Below are 25440 nucleotides of genomic sequence, written 5' to 3' on the forward strand. Positions count from 1 at the left end.
TTTGAGCATCCTAGACGGTTGAGGTCACCTCGAAGCCATATTCCATTGTGGTGAAGCTTCGTGGTCTTGTTGGGAGCCTCCAAACTTTGTGTGGAGTTGCCCCAACCTTGTTTGTAAAGGTTCGGTCGCCGCCTTCAAGGGCACCTATAGTGGAATCACGGTACCTTGCATCGTGCGAGGACGTGAGGAGAATACGGTGGCCTTAGTGGCTTTTTGGGGAGCATTGTGCCTCCACACCGCTCCAACAGAGACGTACTTCCTGTTAAAGGGAAGGAACTTCGGTAACACATCCTCGTCTCCATCGGTTCCACTTGTGGTTATCTCTAACCTTTACTTTGTATTTGCTCTTACTTGTGACTATATCTTACTTGTCTTAATAAGTCTTGTTGGTAGCTTCTTTTGGGGTCACCTCTTTGTCATATTATTTGTGAACCCGTATAGTGTTTACCTTAACTTGTTAATATTAATTAAAAAGTGGTCGTTGTCTATACACCCCCCCCTCTACCCAACCATATCGATCCTTTCAAAGTCCTCAGCTATCTGTCCCTCCATAACATAACCCTCAGGCATATCAGGCAATTCATATCTGGGAGAGCTAGTTCTAACAGGTGAAATAGCAGGTTCTACTTCAATAATCTCAGCAGTTTCAGAAGTATCATCACATCTAGCAGCAACTCTAGCAATTTGTGCATCAAGAAATGCACCTAGTGGCAAAGCAGTATCAAGCAAGGCATCATCACAAGCATCACGGATAGAAGAAGTAGCATCATCAAGCACGGGCGACACATCAAAATTTCTAGCACGAGGTGGTGTCGCAAACTTACTCATAACTGAAGGTGAATCAAGTGCAGAGCTAGATGGCAGTTCCTTACCTGTCCTCGTAGTTGAGGGCAAGACTTTAGTTTTTGGATCTCTCGGATTCCTCATAGTGATCAGCAGACGTAAATCCCAAGTGACTCAGAGAATAGAGCTATGCCTCCCCGGCAACGGCGCCAGAAAATAGTCTTGATAACCCACAAGTATAGGGGATCGCAACAGTTTTCGAGGGTAGAGTATTCAACCCAAATTTATTGATTCGACACAAGGGGAAGCCAAAGAATATTCTCGAGTATTAGCAGTTGAGTTTTCAATTCAACCACACCTGAAATACTTAGTATATGTAGCAAAGTATCAGTAGCAAGGTGGTATGATAGCAACAGTAGCAACAGAGTAACAGCAGCATCAGCGACAACAATAGCGACAGAGTAACAGTAGCAGCAATGATAGCAGTAGCGGCAAAGTAACGTAGCAAGGACCAGTAGGAAAAACTCGTAGGCATTGGATCGGTGATGGATAATTATGCCGGATGATATTCATCATGCAACAGTTATAACACGGAGAGATATGTAACTAGCTCCAGTTCGTCAATGTAATGTAGGCATGCATTCCGTATGTAGTCATACGTGCTTAGGGAAAAGAACTTGCATGACATCTATTGTCCATCCCTCCCGTGGCAGCGGGGTCCTAATGGAAACTACGGGATATTAAGGTTCTCATTTTAATAGAGAACCGGAACAAAGCATTAGCACTTAGGGAATACATGAACTCCTCATACTATGGTCATCTCCGGGAGTGGTTCCGGCTATTGTCACTCCGGGGTTGCCGGGTCATAACACATAGTAGGTGACTACAACTTGCAAGATAGGATCAAGAACACACATATATTGACGAGAACATAATAGGTTCAGATCTGAAATCATGGCACTCAGGCCCTAGTGACAAGCATTAAGCATGGCAAAGTAGTAGCAACATCAATCTCAGAACATAGTGGATACTAGGGATCAATCCCCATCAAAACTAACTCGATTACATGATAGATCTCATCCAACCCATCACCGTCCAGCAAGCCTACGATGAGATTACTCACGAACGGTGAAGAGCATCATGGAATTGGCGATGAAGGAAGGTTGGTGATGACGATGGCGACGATCTCCCCTCTCCGGAGCCCAGAACGGACTCCAGATCTGCCCTCTAGAGGAAGAACAGGTGGTGGCGGCGCCTCCATATCATAAAACGCGATGAACTCTTCTCCTTGATTTTTTCCAGACGAAAGGGACTAAATAGAGCTGGAATTGGAGGCGGTGGGGCTCTGAGGGCCCCACAAGCTTGCTAGGCGCGGCCAGGGGGGCTGGTGGGCTTGTGGGCTCCTCGCTCCACCCCTCAGGTCGATTCTTGCGCCAGTATTTTTATATATTCCACAAAAAATCCTCGTAAATTTCCAGGTCATTCCGAGAATTGTTATTTCTGCGCAAAAACAACACCATGGCAATTCTGCTGAAAACAGCGTTAGTCCGGGTTAGTTCCATTCAAATCATGTAAATTAGAGTCCAAAACAAGGGCAAAAGAGTTTGGAAAAGTAGATACGACGGAGACGTCTCAGGCACCGATACTCAAACTCGGAAATTCCGATTTTGTGTATCTTGGCAATAGAATGTTGGTCACACTGAACTCGGTAGCATCGATGCAGTTTTAGTTGCACTGATTTGGTGGGAATGGCTAGGGTTCTGTCTGAGGTTCAAACTCGGTGGGTCCGATGTGGCAATGTTGGTGACACCGAATTTGTGAATGCGGAACTTGACAGAGTGGGTATGTGGGAAAAATGTCTGAGTGTTTTGGTGGCTAACTTTGAGCATTTGAGCAATCAGTTCATTTTACTACCTCACCCCCTTTTAATAGTATTGGCTTTCCTATGGACTCAAAAGTGATTTCTCACAAATATAAAATGAAGAGTCTTCTAGCTTGAAGCACGACCCAATATTATTCCTTTCTTGCATCGAGGGGTATCTCCACATAAACCTTAAGCCATAACATCTTTTGAACTTTTTTGAAATACACTTGGAAAACACATTAGTCCAATGATGCATATGTTGTGATCAATTATCAAAACCACCCTAGGGAGCAACTGTGCTTTCAGAAGTGGAGCAGTCGAGGCAGGGGAGTGGGTGAATTAGACCAGGTATTGTTGATGTGGCAACCCCTCAATTAAAGTGCTCAACTGCCCCCGCCACGTACGCAAAACCAGGTGCTCAAACCCACCAAAACGGACCCATGGGGTGATTTGCCTGGTATTTGTTGGTCCAGGGGATTAAGAGTACGGTTTTGTGGTTTGGGGGGATGATCTATTCAGAATCTGACAGTTCAGGGCGGGGGGGGGGGTATTTGGACTTCTTTCGTCTACAAGCAAATGAAGTCATCTATGACACTGCTACTAAGTTACTTTGCACTATGGATGTAGTAACTTAAACTAATGACATATGCATGTCACTAGTCTAAATTACCCCCCACTATGACCAGCCTCACAAAGTGTCTTGGGTCTCATGCTATAGCCCATTCTCATTCTACAACCCGCTTTCCTTCTCTCTCATTCAATATAACATTTTAGTCCTTATAGCCTGCTTATCTCACCCTACTATACTTGCTATTATCCCATGGGATTACCGGGATTTCATCCGAGGGGAAGCAAATGGATTGACATGGTTTTCTAGCTTGCACTTTCTAGTATACAAATACTAGTTGTGCTTAGGTAGATGAAGCTCACAACTTCTTATCATGGCATGTGTTTCTTTATGTAACTTTACCAAAGTTTAAATAAAGTTTCATGACTAGCTGGTTCTCTCTGAAAATCGTTAAGGCACAAAATTGACTGGACATTGATATCTACTACACAACTTTATTCTTGTAGACTCGTGTTGGGCCTCCAAGCGCAGAGTTTTGTAGGACAGTAGTAATTTTCCCTCAAGTGGATGACCTAAGGTTTATCGATCCGTGGGAGGTGTAGGATGAATATGGTCTCTCTCAAGTAACCCTGCAGTCAAATACAAGAAATCTCTTATGTCCCCAACACACCCAATACAATGGTAAATTGTATAGGTGCACTAGTTCGGTGAAGAGATGGTGATACAAGTGCAATATGGATGGTAGATATAGGTTTTTGTAACCTGAAAATATAAAAACAGCAAGGTAACAAGTGGAAAACTGTGAGCAAAATGTTGTATTAATGCTTGGAAATAAGGCATAGGGTACATACTTTCACTAGTGCAATCTATCAACAATGATAACATAGTTGAATCCCTCAACGTGCAACAAAGAATAACTCCAAAGTTCCTATCTAGTGGAAAACAATAAGATGAAATTGGTGTAGGTAGTAGAATCACCTCAAAGTTATTCTTTCTAATCAATCTATTCAAGAATTCGTACTAAGATAACATCAAGCTATCCTTTCCGTTCAATCTATTCAAGAGTTCGTACTAAGATGACATCAAGCTATCCTTTCCGTTCGATCTATCTAAGAGTTCGTACTAGAATAACACCAATGATACATATCAATCGACCCTAATGTCACCTAGATACTCCAATGTCACCTCAAGTATCCGTGGGTAAATTATGCAACATGCATCAAACAATTTCAGAGCTATCATATTCAATCTAACACAAATAACGTGCAAGGAGCACCCCAAGATTTCTATCAGAGAACGTGGTATGAAAACGTGCAATCAACCCCTATGCATAGATCCCCAAGGTCACCGAAACCCGCAAGTTGATGCCTCAACATATATCAAGTGAAAAAATATAATACCCCAATGTCACTACGGGTACCCCACGCAAGAATTACATCAAGTGATATCGTACCAATATGCTCAATTCAGCATGACGAGATCATAAGGAAAAGACTCAATTCATCACAACTAGATGGTAAGGGAAATACATCATATGATCCAACTATATTAACAAAGCCCGTGTTCTTGAGATCGTGCCATATCAAGAACACGAGAGAGAGAGAGAGAGAGAGAGAGAGAGAGAGAGAAAGAGAGAGAGAGATTGAACACATAGCTAGTGGTATATACCCTCAGCCTCGAGGGTGAACTACTCCCTCCTCGTCATGGCCTCTGTCGGGATGATGAAGATGGCTACTGGTGATGGTTTTCCCTCTCCGACAGGGTACTAGAATCGCTCCAGATTAGTTTTTCGGCGATACAGACAGTTGCGGCGGCGGAGCGGAAGTTCTCTCTTTACTTCTGGGGTTTCTGAGATTTATAGGATTTTTCAGCATTGGAATCACTTGCAACGGAGCCACGTGGGCCCCATGAGCCATCAGGGCACGGCCAAGGCCCTGGCCGCGCCCTGTTGGCTTGTGCCTCCGTTGCAGCCCTCCTCTAGTGGTTCTTCGCTCCAACGTTGCTCATATGTTCCAGAAAAAATCATAAAATAGTTTCGGGCGATTTCGAGAACTTTCATTTTATGCACAAAAAACAACACAAGGGTAAACAACGTTAGTCCGGGTTAGTTCTAAACAAATCATATAAAGTGCATCAATACCATATAAAGTTATTATAAACATAGGCAAATATGCATGAATACTTCATAAATTATCGATACGTTAGAGACGTATCAGACATCTAGGGGCAAATCATTGTTTTGGTGCGGGTTGTGTAAGCGGTATCAAATCAAGTCTTTCTATTCAAATAAAAAAATACACCAATATACTATTTTCTTCCCTCTGTATTCAAATAGAAATCACAACAGGATACTAGTACTTTCGTTCTTCCGTCTATTAAATGCATTGTTTGTTTTCACCCTAAATAACCTCACATAACCAGCAAACTATCGCTAGGGAGGATGGCAATTGTGCTAACGACTTTGATAGCAATTTGTGACGCACGAGGATGGTAATTTCAGTTAGCAAGCATGACAGTTCCGCTTTTCAGTTATGATTTTTCCAAATTGTCTCGAAATAGGCTTTCGCCCTGCTATATAGATATAGCAACCAACTGATACATCAAAGATCCCAATGTTGGGGCAGGCAACACAAGAATGCCCAAAAAGAAATAAAAGAGAAATAAAAATAAAAATAATGACAACTGAGTCGGCTCAATGAAAACGAGGTTGATCTCAAACCGCTGCGCCGTCCGAAGAAATCCACCACGCTCCTAGCACTTCGGACCGTGGCATAACAAGCAACACCTTCAGGAAGGAATGCGATGGTGGCGACGCTGTAAGTGCATCTAGTGCCCCTTAGTGATTTTGGTGGATTGAGGACGTATAGGTTAAGAGACTAATATGTTTGTGAGTGTACAAAGGCCCTATAAGTCACTGAGGAGTTTGAGTTATTCGAAGAATATCGACCCCTAAAAAAGTATGTCTTCGGGTGAAGACTTTGGTCATTCCTTGAAGACTTTGATTGCAAAGAAATCACTATTCCTCATGAAGACTTTGAATATGAGGAATTCGGGGTGTCCCGAAGAAAACATTCTCAAGACTTTGAAACTTGAAGATTTACTCTTTCTGTTTCATTTTCTTCTTTCTTGAGTCATAGGAACACCGTACTGTTAAAGGGGGTCGAAGTAATACTAAGGAAAGATTTCCTCATGATGCTCAACTCAAATCCCAAAATACCAAATCCTCATAGTGAAGCCCTTGAAAATCTCTCGCAAATTAGTCAAAGTCTTCAGTATCAGAGACGAAGTTCTTCTGGTCACTGAAGAAATTGCACTAACTGAGGAGTTAGGATTTCGCCAGTGCGAACTGCCTATCAGTGAGGAACATGAGAGGCATGAGGACTTTCACAGATGAAAGATCCGACCGTTGCCGCACCGCGCACCATCTGTCCCAAGTCTTATCCACACAACAGTCATGTCATTAAGGGTATTAATGTCAAATCATGTCAGGATCCTCCGAGGCTATAAATAGCCGCCCTCCACAACCACTAGCTGGTTGGCTGCTCCGAGAGAAACTGACACTTGTCATCTAGAGCAACCCATTCCTCGAGGACTTTGAGCGAAAATCATCAAGTGAGGAAAAACCCCAAACACCCAAACCAAAACCAAAACCCAAAGTGATTGAGCATCACTGAAGAGATTGTTCGTGTGTGGAACCGACACTTGTTACCTTTAAGGACTGTGCATCCTCCAGCCGGTTACACGTCAATGGTCTAGAGCATCGAGCAGTCAATTATGGATCGCCGGATGACCGAGTTTGTGAGGGTTTGGAAGTCTGCCCTGAAGACTTACCACGAGTGTTGGGCGAGGACTATGTGTCCTTAGCTCAAGGAGAATACAGTAGGGACTGTGTGTCATTTGGTTTGAATACCAAGATGCTCCAAACCAGATGTACAACTGTCACAACAATTGAAACTGGGTCATTAAACCACTGTCTTCATCGAGCTACGGATTCTATTTCCTCAACTCTCTCATTTCCTCAATTGCATGTTGATGACTTTGATCTGCACTGTCTAAATAATTTGACTGAAGCTTTTTTCTAAAATCCCCACCTCAAATTATTCACCTGAGTTATTCATCACCTGCTTATCCTGTTCACGCGACCTGTGCAAACGGAACGCTACAACTTACTCTGAGGACTAAGCTATTGTCGCGCTTGCACCATTGTTTGAGTACTTATTCCGTTGCACTCAGTTCTTGACCGAGGACTTTCCTCACTAGGAATTTTCTGAGTGATGAATTTGAAAAAATCGTCTATTCACCCCCCCTCTAGTCGATATAACGCATTTTCAGACGTTGTTGCCTGGATTGATCCTAGGGTTTCCTCCGTACGCGGAGGGGCGTGGGTGAGTGGGATACCCCACGCCCTTCAGGAAAGAACGACGACGCCCACGGGCGTCGCAGCGTCGGTGCCAAGCACGCCGACAAGGATTTCTCCTGTTCACCACAAACCCCCATCCCAACCGATCCATCACGCTCCCAAACGAGCCGCCCACCAACATGCGCTACCACGGTCTAGGAGAAACCATCACCGTCTCACCATGAAGAGCGAAGCGGGACAGACAGGCCCTAGAGGGAAGAGCCGGGAACGAGGACCGACAGAGTCAGCAACCACACGGGAGGGGACAACCTCCACCACCCTCGACGGTCACCGATCGAACGCAGCAGGGGGAACATACCAGACACGTAGGCCCGCTCGAGCCCTTAACGGCTCGTGAAGCTCCCGTTGCCGCGCTGTAGTGGGCGTGCCGCCGTCTCCGCAACCCCTCGCATGAGCCACCTCCTCCGTCCGCCGGAGCCGGCACTCTTCAAGATTGTAAACTAAATTTTTCATCCTGTGGCAATATGTATTGTCACCAACACGTTCGCTATCCCTCGCAGCGAACGTCAGCCGAATAGCATTATGAAAAAAACATCATCTGAAAAGCATCTATCCTGCATGACCCGTAACAAGATCTATTTTTCTGTCTCCTGAAAAAATGGCGAGAGCCAGAAATAGAGGAACAAAAGAGACTGGGACGGGAAAGGCGGCATCACGAGCCCCCGTCCATGCAGCGATCTTGCCGTTGGTCAGTTACAAGAACCGGATCGAAATTGAAGAGGGCTGATCCCGAAATCCATCCATCGTCAGTCCGATCACCGCCAGTGCCATCCCGCACCGACCCTGCTATCCACCGATCCCATTCACCTCACGGCGGACGCTCGAGCAAGAACTAGTCCGGTGCCGGCGGCGAGAGAAAGAGAGAGATAGTGCGATCGATCCTCCCCGTCGTCGTCGGCCATGGCGCGGTCGAGCGCGGACGACATGGAGCTGAAGCGCGCGTGCGAGGCGGGCATCCTGAGCAAGGAGAAGGCCCCCGAGAAGGTGGTGATGTGCATGCGCGTGGCCAAGGGCCACAGCAGCGGCGGCACCTGGGCCGGCAAGGCCGGCAAGCTCGCCTCCCGCCACAGCAACATGGCCAAGCCCCGCGTCCTCGCCGTCACCAGTCAGCACCTCCGTCCATCCGTCCATCGATCTCTGCTGATACACGCACCTCCATCTCATACAATCATATGCGTCTTGTTTGATCTCCCTGTGGCAGCCAAGCAGAAAGGGCAGAAGACCAAGGCGTTCCTGCGAGTCCTCAAGTACTCCAATGGCGGAATCCTCGAGGTGATTAATTTCTCACACCAACATAATCAATCAATTGGTCCGATTACCAGGCAATCGATTTCTGACATTGCCCCCGGTCGATCGATCATCACTCATCAGCTGGCGAAAGTGTACAAGATCAAGCATCTGAACAAGGTGGAGGTCGCCTCCAATGATCCCAGCGGATGCACCTTCATCTTGGTACGTGCCATCGCCATTCCCCGCGATTAATTACTCTCTGCCTATCTATCTGCGGGTCACCGGCAAAACAGACCTCTTCATCTCACACAGAAATTGTGCGTGTGCAGGGGTTTGATAACCTGAGGAGCCAGAGTGTTTCGCCTCCACAGTGGACGATGCGCAACAAGGACGACAGGTGACAACACGTCAGCCAGGCCGTTCGTTGGTGTATATGTTCACCATTCTCTTTAGTTTTCCATGGATTCATTCAAGTGATTAAGTCTTGCAGGAACCGTCTGCTGATGTGCGCTCTCAACCTGTGCAAAGAGGTGCTGGGTGGCATCCCCAAAGTGGTTGGCATGGACATCGTCGAGATGGCCATCTGGGCCAAGGTATGCATGGAGATGATTATTTTCTCACCGTGGACCCCAACTCCACTAGCACTAGCATGGAGATTTTTTTTTTATTTTTTTTGCGAGGAAGCATGGAGAACTAACTCACCACATTTTTGTTGAGCTTCTATATCATGGTCTAACACAAAAATAATGCATTGAGCTGTACAGTACTTTCAGTAAGAGTAATAACCTTGACCGCTGGAGCTGGTGATAATTTTTTCGAGTTTGTTATATTCAGTTTTTTTTTTGCGGGATGACAATAAATTCAGTTAGTCGTGCTAAGTCTTGCTGATTACTTGATTTCTGAGAAAGAGGGAAAGAGATAGAGAGGAGCTTTGTGAAATGTTGTGTTGGGATGTACAAAAGCTTGTTCAGTTCCCTGTCCAAGAACTGGAGTGTGGAGCCCAAACAAGTCCTAAACACCCAAAAGAGCAGGCTCACGCATCCAAGCTCCCGCTCGCAGTCGAGCTCATCCTTGCGATGGCAACGGCGGCAGGGCAGTGCAGAGTCCCGTTCATCGCGTGCTGGCCTGCTGGGCTACCACTTGCCGCCGCCAACCAAGGCTATGTAAGCCATGGGAGCCTCGCACCTTCCCTGTTGCCACTGCCTTCAAGCTGTTCGGCGAAATGCCCAGGAGATGAAAGCGATGGAAAGACCGAGTGAGTCGCATCTTGCATGATGCAGCTTGCAGACTTTGGGAGTCATACAGAGGTCATACTGAAGCCTGTTGACCTTTTTCACACAACTTCTCCACTGTTACATTTTGAATTTTGAAAAAAATTATATGTTTTATCATGAATAATTCAGTGCGGGACTAGTCTAGCCGGCTTTATACTGCACATAAGTTTGAAGTTACCTAAGAGGCTAAGACACATCATCCATACTCCTCATGTTCAGGGCAAATCGATCAATACAGTCTTGTATATTTAGTTATTTACCCATACCATGACTGTTTTGGCCGTTCAAATCTATCGAATATGTTACATTTTAGACTTGGAGCATCCTGTATGATATTGTATAACACGAATTACAATATTGAATTGCAACACAGGAGAACACTACAACAAAGGTTGCGCAGGTGGCCACGAAAGATAGCCTCTTTGAATCACTGGTGCTAGAGCCTGACTCGCAAGTTGCCCTAGAAAATGACTTGGTTTCACAGGCAGAGGAAGAGGACATTGAGGCTCTCCTTGGCACGTAAGTTGCCGAGTTGGTAGTGGCATACTTAGACATCTATGGGGCACGGCAAGCATCTATTTTGCATGACAACTATGATACTGATGCCGACCCTTTATCGGCGCAGCTATGTCATGGCCATTGGCGAAGCAGAGGCATTTTCAGAAAGGATGAAGCGTGAACTTGTAGCTCTTGAGTCTGCAAATGTATATGCCCTTATGGAAACAGAATCTGTTGTGGAAGAGGTATGTGACCATTATTCGCTGTTCTGTAAATGCACTCTCATCATCTCTGCATACCAATTGGAGCATTACTGTTCTTTTATGCAGCATGCAACATCAATTCAGCATATGTGTTTTGGCTAGTTTATTAATCTCGTATCGATATAAACTTGAACATTTTGCCATGTCTCCCATTATCATGAGGTTCCTACCAAAATGTTAGTTATTTTTTATTTTATATCTACTTTCAGCTTAGCCTTCCTTGGAGGACCAAATTAATTAGTTAGCCGTATATACACCTCCCAAAATTAGTCATGCTATTTTTCCATCATCTCATTAGTAGATAAAGCTCATCCTGATTTGCTTCAGAAGATTGTTCACAGCAGGTTATTTGACATGGCAATGATGCACACAATAATTGCCTATTTTAGCATTACATATATCGCCAGATAAGTGTGCTCAGAAAATTAACCTGGAAAACATAACAAGTGCTCATACTGTTTTTCACCCTCCGGATAAAACTTCTTTCAGGAGAATAGATTAATATTTTTAATCCAAGGATTAACCATTTTATTTATTTTACCAATCATTTCCATATAATTATTGTTAGAAGCCACATTTGTAAGTCTTAGTTCTAAACTGTTTTATTATGCATTGTTACACATATTACGAATCAGAGAAATTTGATGCCTTACAACTTCAAGGTTGGGTTCTACAGGTATTGCAGGGCTTAGAAGTAGCTACCATATGTGTCGAAGATATGGATGAGTGGCTTGGCATTTTCAATATCAAGCTCAGGCATATGAGGGAGGATATACAATCTGTAATTTTTCTTACCTCTAGTAGTCCATTTAATTTCAGGATTACCATAAGCTAAAAGAAAATTTAATTTTATTCACAGATTTGCAGGTTCACAGCTTTTTTTTATCATACTGACCTATAGTATCATGAATTTTAACCATTAGTACCTAATTACCTATATGATAGAGTTTCTTTTTTTCCTTCAAAAAATAAATATCAAGGAACCACAACCATTGGGACGACGGTTTCAGAAAACCAAAACTATTGGGGCTAACGGATACAACCCACCCAAAATGCCCGGTTCAGCTCAGTCGACAGGGAATCTGACCTGCGGGGCCCACCATCCAGTGCAACATGGTGAAAGAAGGTGCTCGGGAGGACGGGCTCACCGGCACGGGGTTGGAGTTATTCGAGGACGAGCCCAACGAGCCGTCGATGGTGCTGGTTAAGGACAACATGATTCTGACGTATCACTTGGTCATGTTTCTCACTCCCAATGGCGGGCATGCTGACCACCACCGATGAGAGGCCGCTGGTGTAGAAGTTAATCATGTTGTTTCTTTAGGATTAGGAAAGAAAGCCAAACCGAGTCCTGGTAGTATTAGGATTCCTAGTCCTAGTCTATTTCCATAGTCCCTTGTGGACGTGTATAAAAGACACCCTAGGGGTGTTGATTGTAACACCAGAAAAACGAAAAGCAATACAAAGCAAAGGCACGACACGGGCCTTTAGCCATCAAATCCATCGATCAGTTTTATTCGTGTCGCTAGTTACGCAAGTTCCGTCAAGTAGCCGGCCGAAGCAAGAATCGCGTAGGCACGCCTGTACGGCTGCATACGCATGTTCAAAAGCCAACAATTGGTATCTAGAGCCTCGACGATCTACGATGACGGACAGCGACGCTGAGTCGGTCAAGTCCGGCAAGGGCGGTGCCAAGGCGAACAAGAACGGCGACAAGGTGAAGAAGGGCGTCAAGTCAGCAACCAGTGGTGGAGGAACGAGTGGCGCCAACGTCCAGGCGCATCGCAACATCCCCATCCAGTACCCGATGCTCACCGACACCAACTACGGTGTGTGGGCGGGGAAGATGAAAATTATTCTCCGAACCCTTCGAGTGTGGCAGGCAATCACGGACGACGACGTCGATGACGAGTCCGACAAAGGTGCCATGGCCGCCATAGCCCAGTCCGTGCCGGATTCCGTGCTAATGACATTGGCGGAGTTCGAGACGGCAAGAGAGGCGTGGAACGCACTCAAGGAGATGAGGATCGGAGAAGATCGCGTCACCAAGGCTCGGGCACAAGTGCTGAAGCGCCAATTTCACAAGTTGCAGATGGAGGAAACTGAATCGGTGAACGACTATGCCATGCGTCTTACTACTTTGGTGGGAGAGATCCGCGCGCTTGGTGCAAAGCTCGATGAGACCGAGATTGTGGAGAAATTTTTCAGTTCGGTGACTGATAAATTCACGTACATCATCGGCACGCTCGAGCAGCTTTACGACATCGACGACATGACCATAACGGAGGCGATCGTACGATTGCGGACATGGGAAGAGAATGCTCGTGGCTGTCGGAAAGGCAAAGGAGGAGGTAGCGACCAACTCATATACTCGCGCGCAGATTGGGAGGCCCCAAGTAGCAAAGGAAGGCGTGATGGTGGCGAAGGCTCAAGCAACACGAAGGGCGATGGACAAACCGGAAAAGGCAAAGGAAAAGGCAAACCACAAGGTCGTGGTAAGGCGGGCCAATCTAAAGAGCAGAAACCACGGAACTTGGACTTGTCCGAGGTCAAGTGCTATAACTGCAATAAGATGGGTCACTTTGCGAACGATTGTCCAAAGCCTAACAAGCGGGAGATCAAGGCAAATTTGGCAAAGCAGGAAGACGAAGGTCCAGGTCTTCTGATGGCCGAAGTTTGTGATCTCGCTGAAACGGTGGTTGTGAAACCAAGCCGGAAGGTGCTACTTCATGAGGAAAAAGTGACACCAAAGTTATCCGGTGATCAGAACGTGTCGTGGTACCTCGACACGGGTGCCAGTAACCACATGACGGGGTGCAAGGAGAAATTCCTCGAGCTGGAATACGATGTTGAAGGCTCGGTCAAGTTCGGTGATGGTTCAGCTGTGGAGATTTGCGGGCAAGGATCTGTCCTCTTTGAGGGTCTCACAGGCGAACATCGCATACTCACCGGAGTGTACTACATCCCACGGTTGCGCAACAACATCATCTCTATTGGGAAGCTTGACGAGAATGGATGCAAGGTGAATATCGAAAGCGGAGTGATGACGATCTTCGACAACCTTCGAAACGTGCTAGCTCGTGTTAATCGCACACGGAATAGGCTATATATCATCAACCTTGATCAATCTCAACCGGAGTGTTGGCTCGCCAAGAGTGATGATGATTCGTGGTTATGGCATGCTAGATTTGGACACGTTAACTTCTACGCCTTGAAGAAGATGTCAAAGATGGAGATGGTATCCGGGATGCCAGTTATCGACCATGTTGATCGAGTATGTGACTGGTGCTTGGTTGGAAAACAGCACCTCAGGCCATTCCCTGCTCAGTCTACCTATCGTGCAAGTGATGCACTCGAGCTGCTCCATGGTGATCTATGTGGCCCTATCACCCCGGCAACTCACGCTGGAAAGAAGTATTTCTTCCTTGTGGTAGATGACTACTCGAGATATATGTGGGTCATTCTCCTACGATCTAAAGATGAGGCGTTTGAAGCGTTCAAGAAGTTGAAGGCTGCAACAAAGATGGAACACAAGCTGAAGGTTCGCGCTCTACGGACAGATCGCGGCGGAGAGTTTACGTCGAATGAGTTCAACGACTACTGCGAGAAGATTGGCATAAAGAGGTTCCTCACGGCACCTTACACGCCGCAACAGAATGGGGTCGTTGAAAGGCGCAATCGAACCGTCGTTGATATGGCAAGGAGTTTACTCAAGAGCAAGAACCTGCCGGGGACTTTTTGGGGAGAAGCTATCTCGACGGCGGTCTATCTTCTCAACCGGGCTCCAACGAAGGCGGTGATCGGCAAGACTCCGTATGAAGCAATTTACGGACGTAAGCCAAATGTGTCTCATCTACGGACGTTCGGGTGTGTGGCACATGTGAAGACGGCGGAGCCACATCTCTCAAAGCTTGCCGATCGTAGCACCAAGATGGTGTTCATCGGATACGAGAGCAGTTCTGGCACCAAGGCATACCGTTTCTACGATCCACAAACCAAGCGTCTACGGATTTCACGCGACGTCGTGTTTGAAGAAAACCAAGCGTGGAATTGGAGCGCCGCAGCCGACGATGCTCCAAACAATAACATATTTGCAGTTGAATTTCCAACTGATGATGATGCAGGGGAGGATGTCCAGGTGGTTGGCAAGACGCCCAACCAAGGTGACCACAATGGTAGTGATCATCATGGTGCCGACACCGACGACGACGCACATAGGTCGCAAGGAGATAGCGACAATGCCGCGCATGACACAGGCGGAGATCTCGACGACAACATCGACAACGAGGCGCATAGTGACGACGACAATCAAGATGATGGTCACGGTCACGACGACTACGCCGACGACACAGATGTCGATGACACACCAGGGTCTCAGCCGTCTTCCTCAAGTGCATCAACACCGACACAATTTGTGTCGCCTCCTTCGCAAGCCACAACGGATTCCTCAGGGCCTCGTCGCTACAAGACCCTCAAGAAAGTCTACAAGTACACAAAGCCAGTTACGCTCGAGTACTCCGGACTATGTCTGTTCGGAGTTGAGGAGCCGGCGAACTTCGTAGAGGCGAGCAAAAGTCCTAGCTGGACGCACGCCATGGATGAGGAGATGAAGGAAATTGAGAGCAATGGCACGCGGACTTTGGTAACCCGACCTCCAAACCAAAAGACGATAGGTTTGAAGTGGGTTTACAAGTTAAAGAAAGACACGGAGGGTGCCATTGTGAAGTACAAGGCAAGACTCGTTGCAAAGGGCTACGTTCAACGTCAAGGAGTTGACTATGATGAGGTGTTTGCACCGGTTGCTCGAATCGAGACGGTGAGAGTGCTCCTAGCTTCGGCAGCACAAGAGGATTGGAAGGTTCATCATATGGATGTTAAATCCGCTTTCCTCAACGGCGATCTCACAGAAGAAGTGTACGTGGAACAACCCCTCGGCTACGAGAAGAAAGGCGAAGAAGGGAAAGTTTACAAGCTCAAGAAGGCACTTTATGGGTTGAAGCAAGCGCCAAGAGCTTGGAACTCAAAGTTAGACCGAAGTTTGGTCTCGCTCGGGTTCAAGAGATGTCCCCTCGAGCATGCAGTCTATACAAAGAACTCCAAAGGCTCAAACCTGCTAGTTGGAGTTTATGTTGACGATCTGATTATCACCGGAGATAGCGTACAAGAAATTGAACGTTTCAAGGCGCAAATGAAGAACAAGTTCAGCATGAGTGATCTGGGATTACTAAGCTATTACTTGGGCATCGAAGTGAAACAAAGCTCCGGAGAGATTTCCCTATGTCAATCGGCCTACGCGGTCAAGTTATTGGACAAATGTGGCATGTCAGATTGCTACGCGACACAAGTTCCAATGGACCAACGTCACAAGTTGAGCAAGCGTAGCTCAAATCCGCTGGTGGACACCACAATGTATCGAAGCGTTGTGGGCAGCCTAAGATATTTGGTGCATACCCGACCTGACTTGGCTTATTCAGTCGGGATCGTGAGTCGTTTCATGGAGAATCCGACAACCGAGCACATGAGCGCGGTCAATCAAATCTTACGCTATGTGAAAGGCACCATTAATATTGGTTGCATGTACAGAAAGGGAAAGGAAGGATTGATCCTTCGTGGATATTCAGATAGTGACATGGCAGGTGATGTTGATGACCGAAAGAGCACAACGGGCATGGTTTTCTACCTTGGCCCGAATCCGATTAGCTGGAATTCTCAGAAGCAAAAGGTGGTGGCACTGTCTTCATGCGAGGCAGAATACATAGCGGTAAGCACGGCGGCTTGTCAAGCAGTGTGGCTAAGAAGACTCCTAGCTATTCTTGCAAAGCGGGAGGTGCAGAAGGTGTCACTGAAGATCGATAACCAAGCTGCAATCTCGTTGTGCAAAAATCCGGTTCATCACGAAAGGAGCAAGCACATAGATACCCGGTTTCACCATATCCGAGAGTGCATTGAAGAAGGGTTGATCGAGGTTCAACATGTGAACACGAAAGACCAACTTGCCGATATTTCACCAAGTCCCTCGGTCGACAGAAATTCATCGAGATGAGGAGGAAAGTCGGAGTGCAAGTGAAGTCAAGCAACAAGATTAAGGAGGTGAATGTAGAAGTTAATCATGTTGTTTCTTTAGGATTAGGAAAGAAAGCCAAACCGAGTCCTAGTAGTATTAGGATACCTAGTCCTGGTCTATTTCCATAGTCCCTTGTGGACGTGTATAAAAGACACCCTAGGGGTGTTGATTGTAACACCAGAAAAACAAAAAGCAATACAAAGCAAAGGCACGACACGGGCCTTTAGCCATCAAATCCATCGATCAGTTTTATTTGTGTCGCTAGTTACGCAAGTTCCGTCAAGTAGCCGGCCGAAGCAAGAATCGCGTAGGCACACCTGTACGGCTGCATACGCACGTTCAAAAGCCAACAGATTGTACTCCTGACGCAACCACTTTTCCCGTAATTGGCTCTTGCGCTGAATCAGCGGCAGAGGGAGTGTGCTTCTGGTACTCAAGCTTGTGTGTTGTGGCCGTGGTCTTCTTCATCAACTTGGCTGACTATGGTGTCAGGCTTGTCATTGCTGTGCTGCACGCCTGCACTGGGTGGCCATCACTGACTACCGGACCTGTTCCAATCTGATCCAGCTGTTCGACCATGAGTGGCTCAGCGCGTGAGTGGCGTGACAAGGCAGAATCAGCTCACTCTTCTCCCCATGTATATGCACTGACCGGTAGCCGGTAGGCTCCATGGGTCAGATTCCTTGTTAACTGAGCTGAACCGGGCGAGTTGAGTGGGCTCTGAAACAATGTGTGACTCAGCGCGTGACAAGGCAGAATCAGCTCACTCTTCTCCCATGGGTCAGATATGTTAAGTGAGCTGAACCGGGCGAGTTGAGTGGGCTCTGAAACCTTCATCCAAATTGTTGTGGTTCCTTGATATTTACTCTTGAGCTACTGAAGATAATTAGACCGGATTATAATATCCAATTGTTGTTTGAGAGTGAGTTGTGTTAAGCTTCATGCAATAGGCAACACAACCAAAAGTCAGAATTGATTGAAAGGGCTAGTCTAGGCAATCCACGTATACACTTCAACAACCCCTCTCACGTGTAACGCGGAAGTCAACGTGGATATACTCAGAGGTATGGCTCAAGATTTGCAAAGGGAGGCAACAACAATTTTTAGATAATTGTGAAAGCCAGGATTTGAACTCAAGACCTTAGCTTCGATACCATGTTAAGCTTCATGCACTAGTCAACGTAACCAAAAGTCTGAACTGATGAAAAGAGCTAGGCCATCCACATATACACTTCAACAAGTTGAAGTGAATGATTTGAATATTTCTGTCATCACCTTGAGTATAAGCTTCACTAATTCCTTTGTTTGATTTTCCAGATAGAATGGCGTAATAACAGGTTGGAAATGCAATCTGTAAGTAATGTGGCATTAGGTGAGGAGCTAGACAAATTGCTTGTATTCTTGCAGATTCCACCTGAGGTGGGCACTGAATAAGCTTGTTACTCTTTGCACTATATCCATCTACAGTTTGGTGACTACAATATTCATGTGATTAATCATGTTGTAGTATGAGGTGTCATTGACTGGAGGCTCATTCGACGAGGGAAATATGGTCAAGAATATAGAAGCCTGTGAATGGTTAACCAGTGCTATAAAGAACCTAGAAGCATCCAATCTGGATCCATGCTATGCAAAACTGCGTGCTGTATGTTTTCTCTTTTCAGTGTCATAATTTTCTGTCTTGATGATTATCTTTTCAGGTTTTTCCTGTATAGCTATATTTAATTATTATTTAGATTAAACCAAAAATTAGGAAATAGGTCCACTGTCTGGTAACCTCCCACTGATCTGGAGCAGATGAAATACATGGAAGGCTTACTATGTACATGTAAATACATCTAGCAGAGACTAGGAGAAACTTACAGCAAACGAGCTGACCTCTCGAAATGGAAGGTTCCTGAAATGATATTTACTGCAAAGAAAACTATGCGAACATTTTAGAATCGATTCAAAAGCTGTGCACTGTTTTTTTTCCTTATCAGAGCAGATACAGTGTTTGAAAACTAGGCCTGTTGAGTCTGGTAATCAGTTCCTTTACAAAGTCAAATACCTTTTTTTCCTTTGTTAGTTAACTTTGCCATGAATCGTCAGTAGCGATTGTACATTCTATCAACATGGAAAGTATCTGAGGGTTTACCGATCCATGGTTTATGAGTTATACACAACTGGCAAGCTGCAACGTCCCCAGTTTTAAAGATTACGAAAAATAATATTTCTCATCCAATGTGCATTTTCTGTTGAAATTCATACAGGTTAGAGAAAAACGTGCAGAATTTGTACTTCTAAAGTGCACATTCGTTCGGAGGGCATCAGAATTTTTAAGGAATTACTTTCCAAGTTTGATTGATTCTATGCTAAATGATAAAGGCAACTTCACTCAGGTAAAACCACATCCAATACTTGCAATAGGTTTAATTTTTGGATCAAAAGAGGACTTGTATGAACATTTTATAGACACTTGCAGAAAGGGCAACTGCAGAGGCCTGACCATGCTGACATGAGGTCCAAATGCAGGACTTATGCTCGGCTTTTACAGTTCATCAAGGTTACTTGCATGTTGTCTTGGTTTGATACTATGATCCTTCTGCAAATAGGGAATAATTAGTTTACTTTATGCTCACTTTATACTTCATTTTTGTAGAGTCTGGACAAAAGTTGTTTGACTCCTTTACGGAAAGCTTATTGCCATTCTCTGAACTTGCTAATTCGACGTGAGGTAAGGTTCTTTGTGTACTATGTCAAGTTGTTACGTGATTATATTTCAAAATAAGGATGCGTTAATTTGGTATAGCTGCTATGACCAGGCAAAAATAACAACCCCGTTTAGCCATTTTGACAAATAAATTTGACTTTGTTGATCTTCCTGAGAGGCGTTATCAAGTAACAATCAAGACTTTTCCATCGAGACTCGTTCATGGCACGCCACACGCTGCTTGGTACTTCGGGCCCTTAACCACGCTGCAGGACCTTTTAACTAGCCAATGCATGCAACACTAGACTCGTTTTCAATTAGTCATGCATGCTACGTACATTAACAGACAGGGATGGGGTACGAGGTGTTACAGGGGTTTAATCGGGACGACATAATTAGAGAGGGGCTAGAACACATGCTCCTCCTTGATTATAGCGTTATGCGGCTCCTGCCTAACAAAGCGAAAGGGGTGGAGTACGATGAACAACACACTCATCCTAAAAAATGATAAACTTTATGACCATCGGTGCATGGAGGGTTGACATTCAGCCGACCCCAGTGGGTGCAGGACACTGCTTCCCGTATAGCACACATGCCAGCAATAACATTTTGATAACTTCTTCAATTGGTGCAACATGCCGCAAGAATCCGTGACGATGGGTACGGGACTGCCTGCAAACGCGTGCAGTGCATCCTTTCTCTATGTTCTACCAAAAATACTGAGCCTTGAAATTTCTGTAACTTCATTAGCAATGCTAACAATGCTGAAAGAATAATCGATTAACTCGGTGACCATTCACATATCTCAGCAGTACGTGGCAAATACCCTATGGGCAGTTAACCTCCAGAATAGCAAGCTTTTTCTGTAAATGCAAAGTGCAATCTTAGTTCTGTTTCTGGGTACCTTATCGAGATATGCAGCAAAACGAAATTTAAAACATGGACATGACATGTATATTCTTTTTGTAGGCCCGTGAATATTCTAATGAGCTCCGAAATAGTTCAAAAGCGTCAAAGAGCAGCACACCATCATTTGAGGGTCCTGCAGGTGCAAATCAGCCAGCTGGTATTGTAGATAGTCCTGCAGAAGCGTACTCCAAAATGATTACTGCCTTTATTCCTCTTCTTGTTGACGAGGTGACTCTACACATTTTATGTGAAATTTCGAAGTAAATCCTGTCATATTATTATAATTCACATATAATATTTTTCATCATGGATGTCTATGATGTAGAGCTTGTTCTTGGCACATTTTATGTGCTTCGAAGTTCCTACATCGGATGGTTCAGATAGTGATGAAGATAGTACTTCTCCGAAAACTTCTGGAGCCTCTGGGAGTAGTGCCAAACCAAGTTAATGAACCACCGACACTCAAGTTCAACAATTTTCTCACGATGATAAAATTGTTCTTGCTTTTTGCATGATATAAAACTATCATCTTACTAAAATAATTTTCCAGGTAACAGTTCAGCCGATTTGGGAGTGCTAAACGGATGCTTACAGGAGATGCTTGATGGTATTCAGGTTGATTTTCTTGTCCTTTTCTCTTGTAAACGTTGGCGACATGTTTTTTACAAAAAAATGAGAAACATAAAGCTGAAATTTAAGCTATTGCAAGGGTGCAGGCTTCACATGTTTTACATGCCATACTTTCAGGAGGACTTCTATGCTATAGTTGACTGGGCATTCAAGCTAGATCCACTGAGCTGTATACCAATGCACGGCATAACAGATCGTTATATTGCTGGTCAGAAGGCAGAGGTTGCAGGATATGTTTCGGTGCTGCTTGATGACTTGGAGACAAGAATAACCATTTTGTTCAGCAGGGTCTGACACTTTGACTCTAGCTCTAGGCAGAGATCCGTCGTGCTCCTACTTTGGAGCCTCTACTTTGTACCTTACTGTTTCAATTTTCTTGGGCAGCACAGTTCATTGATGATGCCTGCTTCCAGATCGAAAAGTATGAGCGTAATGTAAAACAAGTTGGAGTTGTGCCATATATTCCCAGGTACATTGTTATTTGTTTCATAATACTTATGTCGAATCCAGAAAGACCATTGTCTTGCTCAACATGATGTGTAGCTTATGTCTATGATATCCATCTAGTTTCTTTGTTTCTTTTTATATAGGTTTTCTCAACTTGCAGCACGAATGGAGCAGTATATCACTGGATCCAGGGATCTAGTTGATCAGGCATATACGAAAATTGTAAGACCTTACTGCAATGTGGAGCATGTATTTCTTAACGAACAAAAAGAAAATTTATCCATGTAAAAACTCTGTTAGATGATAATCAATGTTGCTTATTTTCAACACACTCCAAGTCAGAGCTATAGTTACGCTATCAACCATGTTCCTGGTTTACGTAATATATTGCTGTTTCTGAAATAGGTGACCATTATGTTTGTGACTCTGGAGAAAATTGCTCAAGTGGAGCCCAAATATGCTGATATTGTACTCTTGGAGAATTATGCAGCTTTCCAGCACAGGTTCTCCTTTTCCCCCTTAATTGGTGCACCTTCAACGTACCACATTTCTCAAGAGTTTACGCAACTTCTATTGGAATGCTGCATATCTACCCATGGTTATCTAGAATACCTGATGGTCTTAATAACTTATTAACTTGTTATATTTGATCTGCTATACAGTCTATATGATTTAGCGAATGTTGTGCCAACACTTGCTAAATATTATCATCAAGCCAGTGAAGCTTATGAACAAGCTTGCTCGCGCCATATTAATCTTGTCATATATATTGTAAGTTGTTTGCAACTTCTTTTGGTCCCATACTGCCTTTGGCCATGTAATACACCGAGGCATTTATACTACCACATTCCAACTTTTTTTTGCACATTTTTTTTATTTCAGCACTTCGAAAAATTATTCCAATTTGCTCGGAAAATTGAGGAACTGATGTATAACATGAGTCCTGAGGAGGTAAGTAGTGCCATTTGGCCCTTCACTTCAGTTTGAAATTTAATATCATTTATTTATTGTAATTTTCAAGCTGCATTTTCTCTGGACCTAATTCGACATTTGCTAATATTGTTCTGTGCATGTCTTGACCAATTATCTATTCTGGCCAGAAAAACAAAATAGTTATCTGTCGCCACCAATAGTAACATGAAATTGAGTTATGATTTTTTAAAATATATAAATAGGAAGATAAAATATTGGAAATTCACTTTGGCTCATAGGTGTATATGTAGGAGCCATAACGCCACTCTCTAAAAATATTAATTATTGATGCTTTCCAAGTGAAACATTTTATTTTTCTAGAATCACATACCTAGTTGTTATATCTAAAATCTTATGTGCAAAATGTCGCTAACATGTGTTTGCATCCGACACATACACATATATTCCCTCACCTGAATATTTAACGCTTAAAAATGTTTACATACTCAAGGTGTAACGCACAATGATCCTTTTGCTAATATAATTTTTCCATGGATCTCTCTTGTGACATGATTGTTCAGATAGCCTTCCAAGTCGGAATGTCTAAGGTAGATTTCCGCAAGATGCTGAAGTCCAGCCTAACTGGTGTATGTAAAGAGTAGAATCGGTTTTATTCTCTTCCCTCTGAATTATCTGAAATCATTTGAAATATATCCTTTTGTTCTTATTCCTTCTAATTTTATGACAGCTGGACAAAACAATCACCGCAATGTATAGGAAACTACAGAAAAATATAACGGCAGAAGAGTTGCTACCTTCTCTATGGGAAAAATGCAAGGTATTCCATCTTCTTAAATTTTAAACTAGAAGATGATCAGGGAATCTCTCCTCCACTGAAATTTGCAAAGTAGGAGAGACATGTTTCCTTTGGAGATTGCCTGACTGAAATAATGAAAGTGTTGATCAGTTGCCGTTCCATATTGATACATCTTAGCTCCATACGACCTGGTGCATTTGATCACTGCTGGTAGTGAAGTTTAGCTAGAAAATCATGAGTAGTTCATTCCGATTAACTACGAGTAATATATTTCTAATCTTTGCTGGGTGATCCGTCGGTTGCAGAAGGAGTTTCTCGACAAATACTCAACCTTCCTCAAACTGATTGCCAAAATATATCCCAACGAAACGGTGACATCTGTGAATGAGATGAGAGACATCCTAGCTAATCTGTAGCAACTTTGCTCTTTTATAAACTTTATTACAAGGTAATTTTGTGCACTTCGATTTTGGCTTTTGTATGCTGCTACTTATTGGTATTTTTTATGGAACTTAGTGGTATTAGCTGTTCTTTTCTGTATGGTGTATGAATTGTATTAGCAGTAGTTTTTTTCCTGGTTCATTGGATTTTGTTTTCAACTATCTCTCTCCTAGATAGTAACATGTAGAGTATATTTATTTTACAGAACCAGTCCAGGTGTTCCGGCTTTTCATTGTAGAGAGGAATGAGCGGATCTGGGCCGAGTAGGGGGTGACTGATGTTGGCCGACAGCATGCTTCACCAACCACTCAGTGCTATGTAAAAGTATGTCTAAATTAACCACAAAACACAATTTTGTTTTGCTTAGTGACCAAATGTAGTGCAGTGTTCCTACTATTCTTGCACGTAAGTATGTAATAAGAATAATAGAAACAATACAATGTAGATTTTGAGAAACCGTAGGTGCCTACATATATTATCGTTTGCACATGAACATGGCACCCTCTGCATATGTCGGCGAATACGCTTGCTGAATTATTTTCACAAATATGACCATATGTTACACTGTGGTTGATCATCGACGTATTGTGGTTGAAAATTGTCCCCGAAAAAATATACCCTAGGTGCTTATGGAAAAAGACACCAGCTATGTATTTTTGTGTAGCCAAAGGATGTTATGGTTTGGATGGCCGGCAGGTTTGCTGAGCCAGTGTGATTGCCTGTATCGATTTTAGCTGCATTGCATGTTGTACTTCTCATATGGGCATGGCTGAGAAAAAACAGTCTCTAAACCACCATCTGCACATAGTTTGGTTACGGCATATATGTTAGCTACATGAGGGAACTAATTTTGATCCGACATTTGGTTGGCCGCATTGCATTAGACGCACATAGGACACGTTGTTTGGTTGCAACTTGCATAAGATACTCTCTTCACTTCTTACCAGTGGTGACCTTACCACCCACGATCTTAATAGTTTCATTCCTAGCTACGAAACAAATTACGGTTCATCCTAACTACTATGAAATGTCAATACATTATTAAGAGCCATATGGTTGAATGTGGAAAGTTCATCATCCATCCTCTTCCTCTTTAGTTGCTGCTGCTTCTTCCTCTTCTTCTGCTGCTCTTGTTCTTCTTCTTATTATTATTCTTATTCTTCAGATCCTTGTCTGACTCTGTTATGCCACATTGTCTCCATCCTTTTGTTCTTCCAGGCCTTGTTGTCAAATGCCTCCACACCATGGCCACCGATGTCAACATCGTCAAGCGTCACATCTTCCTCCCGTGTCACTAGTTCATCAGAACCCCACTGTAGGATCTAGTTATGTAGAATGCAACAATCAAGAGCAAGCTTAATCTGAGTGGGGAAAGTGTGGAATGGCTTCTGATCCAGGATCTTAATCCTATTCTTCAGAGCTCCAAATGCCCTCTCCACAGTTACTCTAAGGCTGGATTTTTTGAGACTGAACAGCTATTGTAAAGCCCTAAGATAGTTCCTATCACAGAACTTCAGATAGTACCCGGTTTTCCCAAAGGGTGGAAGAACATTTGGTCGACATGCATATCCAGCATCTCCTTGGTAGAACTTGCCATCAGGGATGTTGATGCCATCAGGATGACTCAT

At 44.2% G+C, this 25440-nt stretch overlaps 1 protein-coding gene across 1 annotated transcript; it reads left to right on the plus strand.

Moving 5' to 3' along the window:
* The first annotated feature begins 8329 nt into the window (after nucleotides 1-8329).
* Nucleotides 8330-24386, plus strand: LOC123447808 (exocyst complex component SEC3A-like). The gene is made up of 26 exons (XM_045124489.1): nucleotides 8330-8740; nucleotides 8837-8907; nucleotides 9007-9087; nucleotides 9195-9262; nucleotides 9356-9458; nucleotides 10513-10658; nucleotides 10765-10882; nucleotides 11577-11681; nucleotides 18282-18383; nucleotides 18472-18609; nucleotides 19217-19345; nucleotides 19429-19509; nucleotides 19606-19680; nucleotides 20626-20793; nucleotides 20891-21008; nucleotides 21116-21180; nucleotides 21313-21483; nucleotides 21585-21664; nucleotides 21786-21864; nucleotides 22048-22145; nucleotides 22305-22413; nucleotides 22525-22593; nucleotides 23136-23201; nucleotides 23303-23392; nucleotides 23677-23819; nucleotides 24018-24386. Exons 1-25 carry the CDS (start codon nucleotides 8536-8538, stop codon nucleotides 23785-23787), a joined length of 2646 nt encoding a protein of 881 aa, XP_044980424.1. The 5' UTR covers nucleotides 8330-8535; the 3' UTR covers nucleotides 23788-23819; nucleotides 24018-24386.
* Nucleotides 24387-25440: the final 1054 nt, after the last annotated feature.

Source organism: Hordeum vulgare, chromosome 4H, assembly GCF_904849725.1.
Source record: "Hordeum vulgare subsp. vulgare chromosome 4H, MorexV3_pseudomolecules_assembly, whole genome shotgun sequence".
Lineage (NCBI taxonomy): Eukaryota > Viridiplantae > Streptophyta > Magnoliopsida > Poales > Poaceae > Hordeum > Hordeum vulgare.

Excerpts from the sequence above, each read along its gene's own strand:
- LOC123447808 (XM_045124489.1), top strand. The coding sequence starts at position 8,536 with ATGGCGCGGTCGAGCGCGGACGACATGGAGCTGAAGCGCGCGTGCGAG. Across the intron at positions 20,794-20,890 it reads TTCCTCTTCTTGTTGACGAG|AGCTTGTTCTTGGCACATTT; the intron begins GTGACTCTACAC and ends TCTATGATGTAG. Across the intron at positions 21,484-21,584 it reads TAACCATTTTGTTCAGCAGG|TTCATTGATGATGCCTGCTT; the intron begins GTCTGACACTTT and ends TGGGCAGCACAG.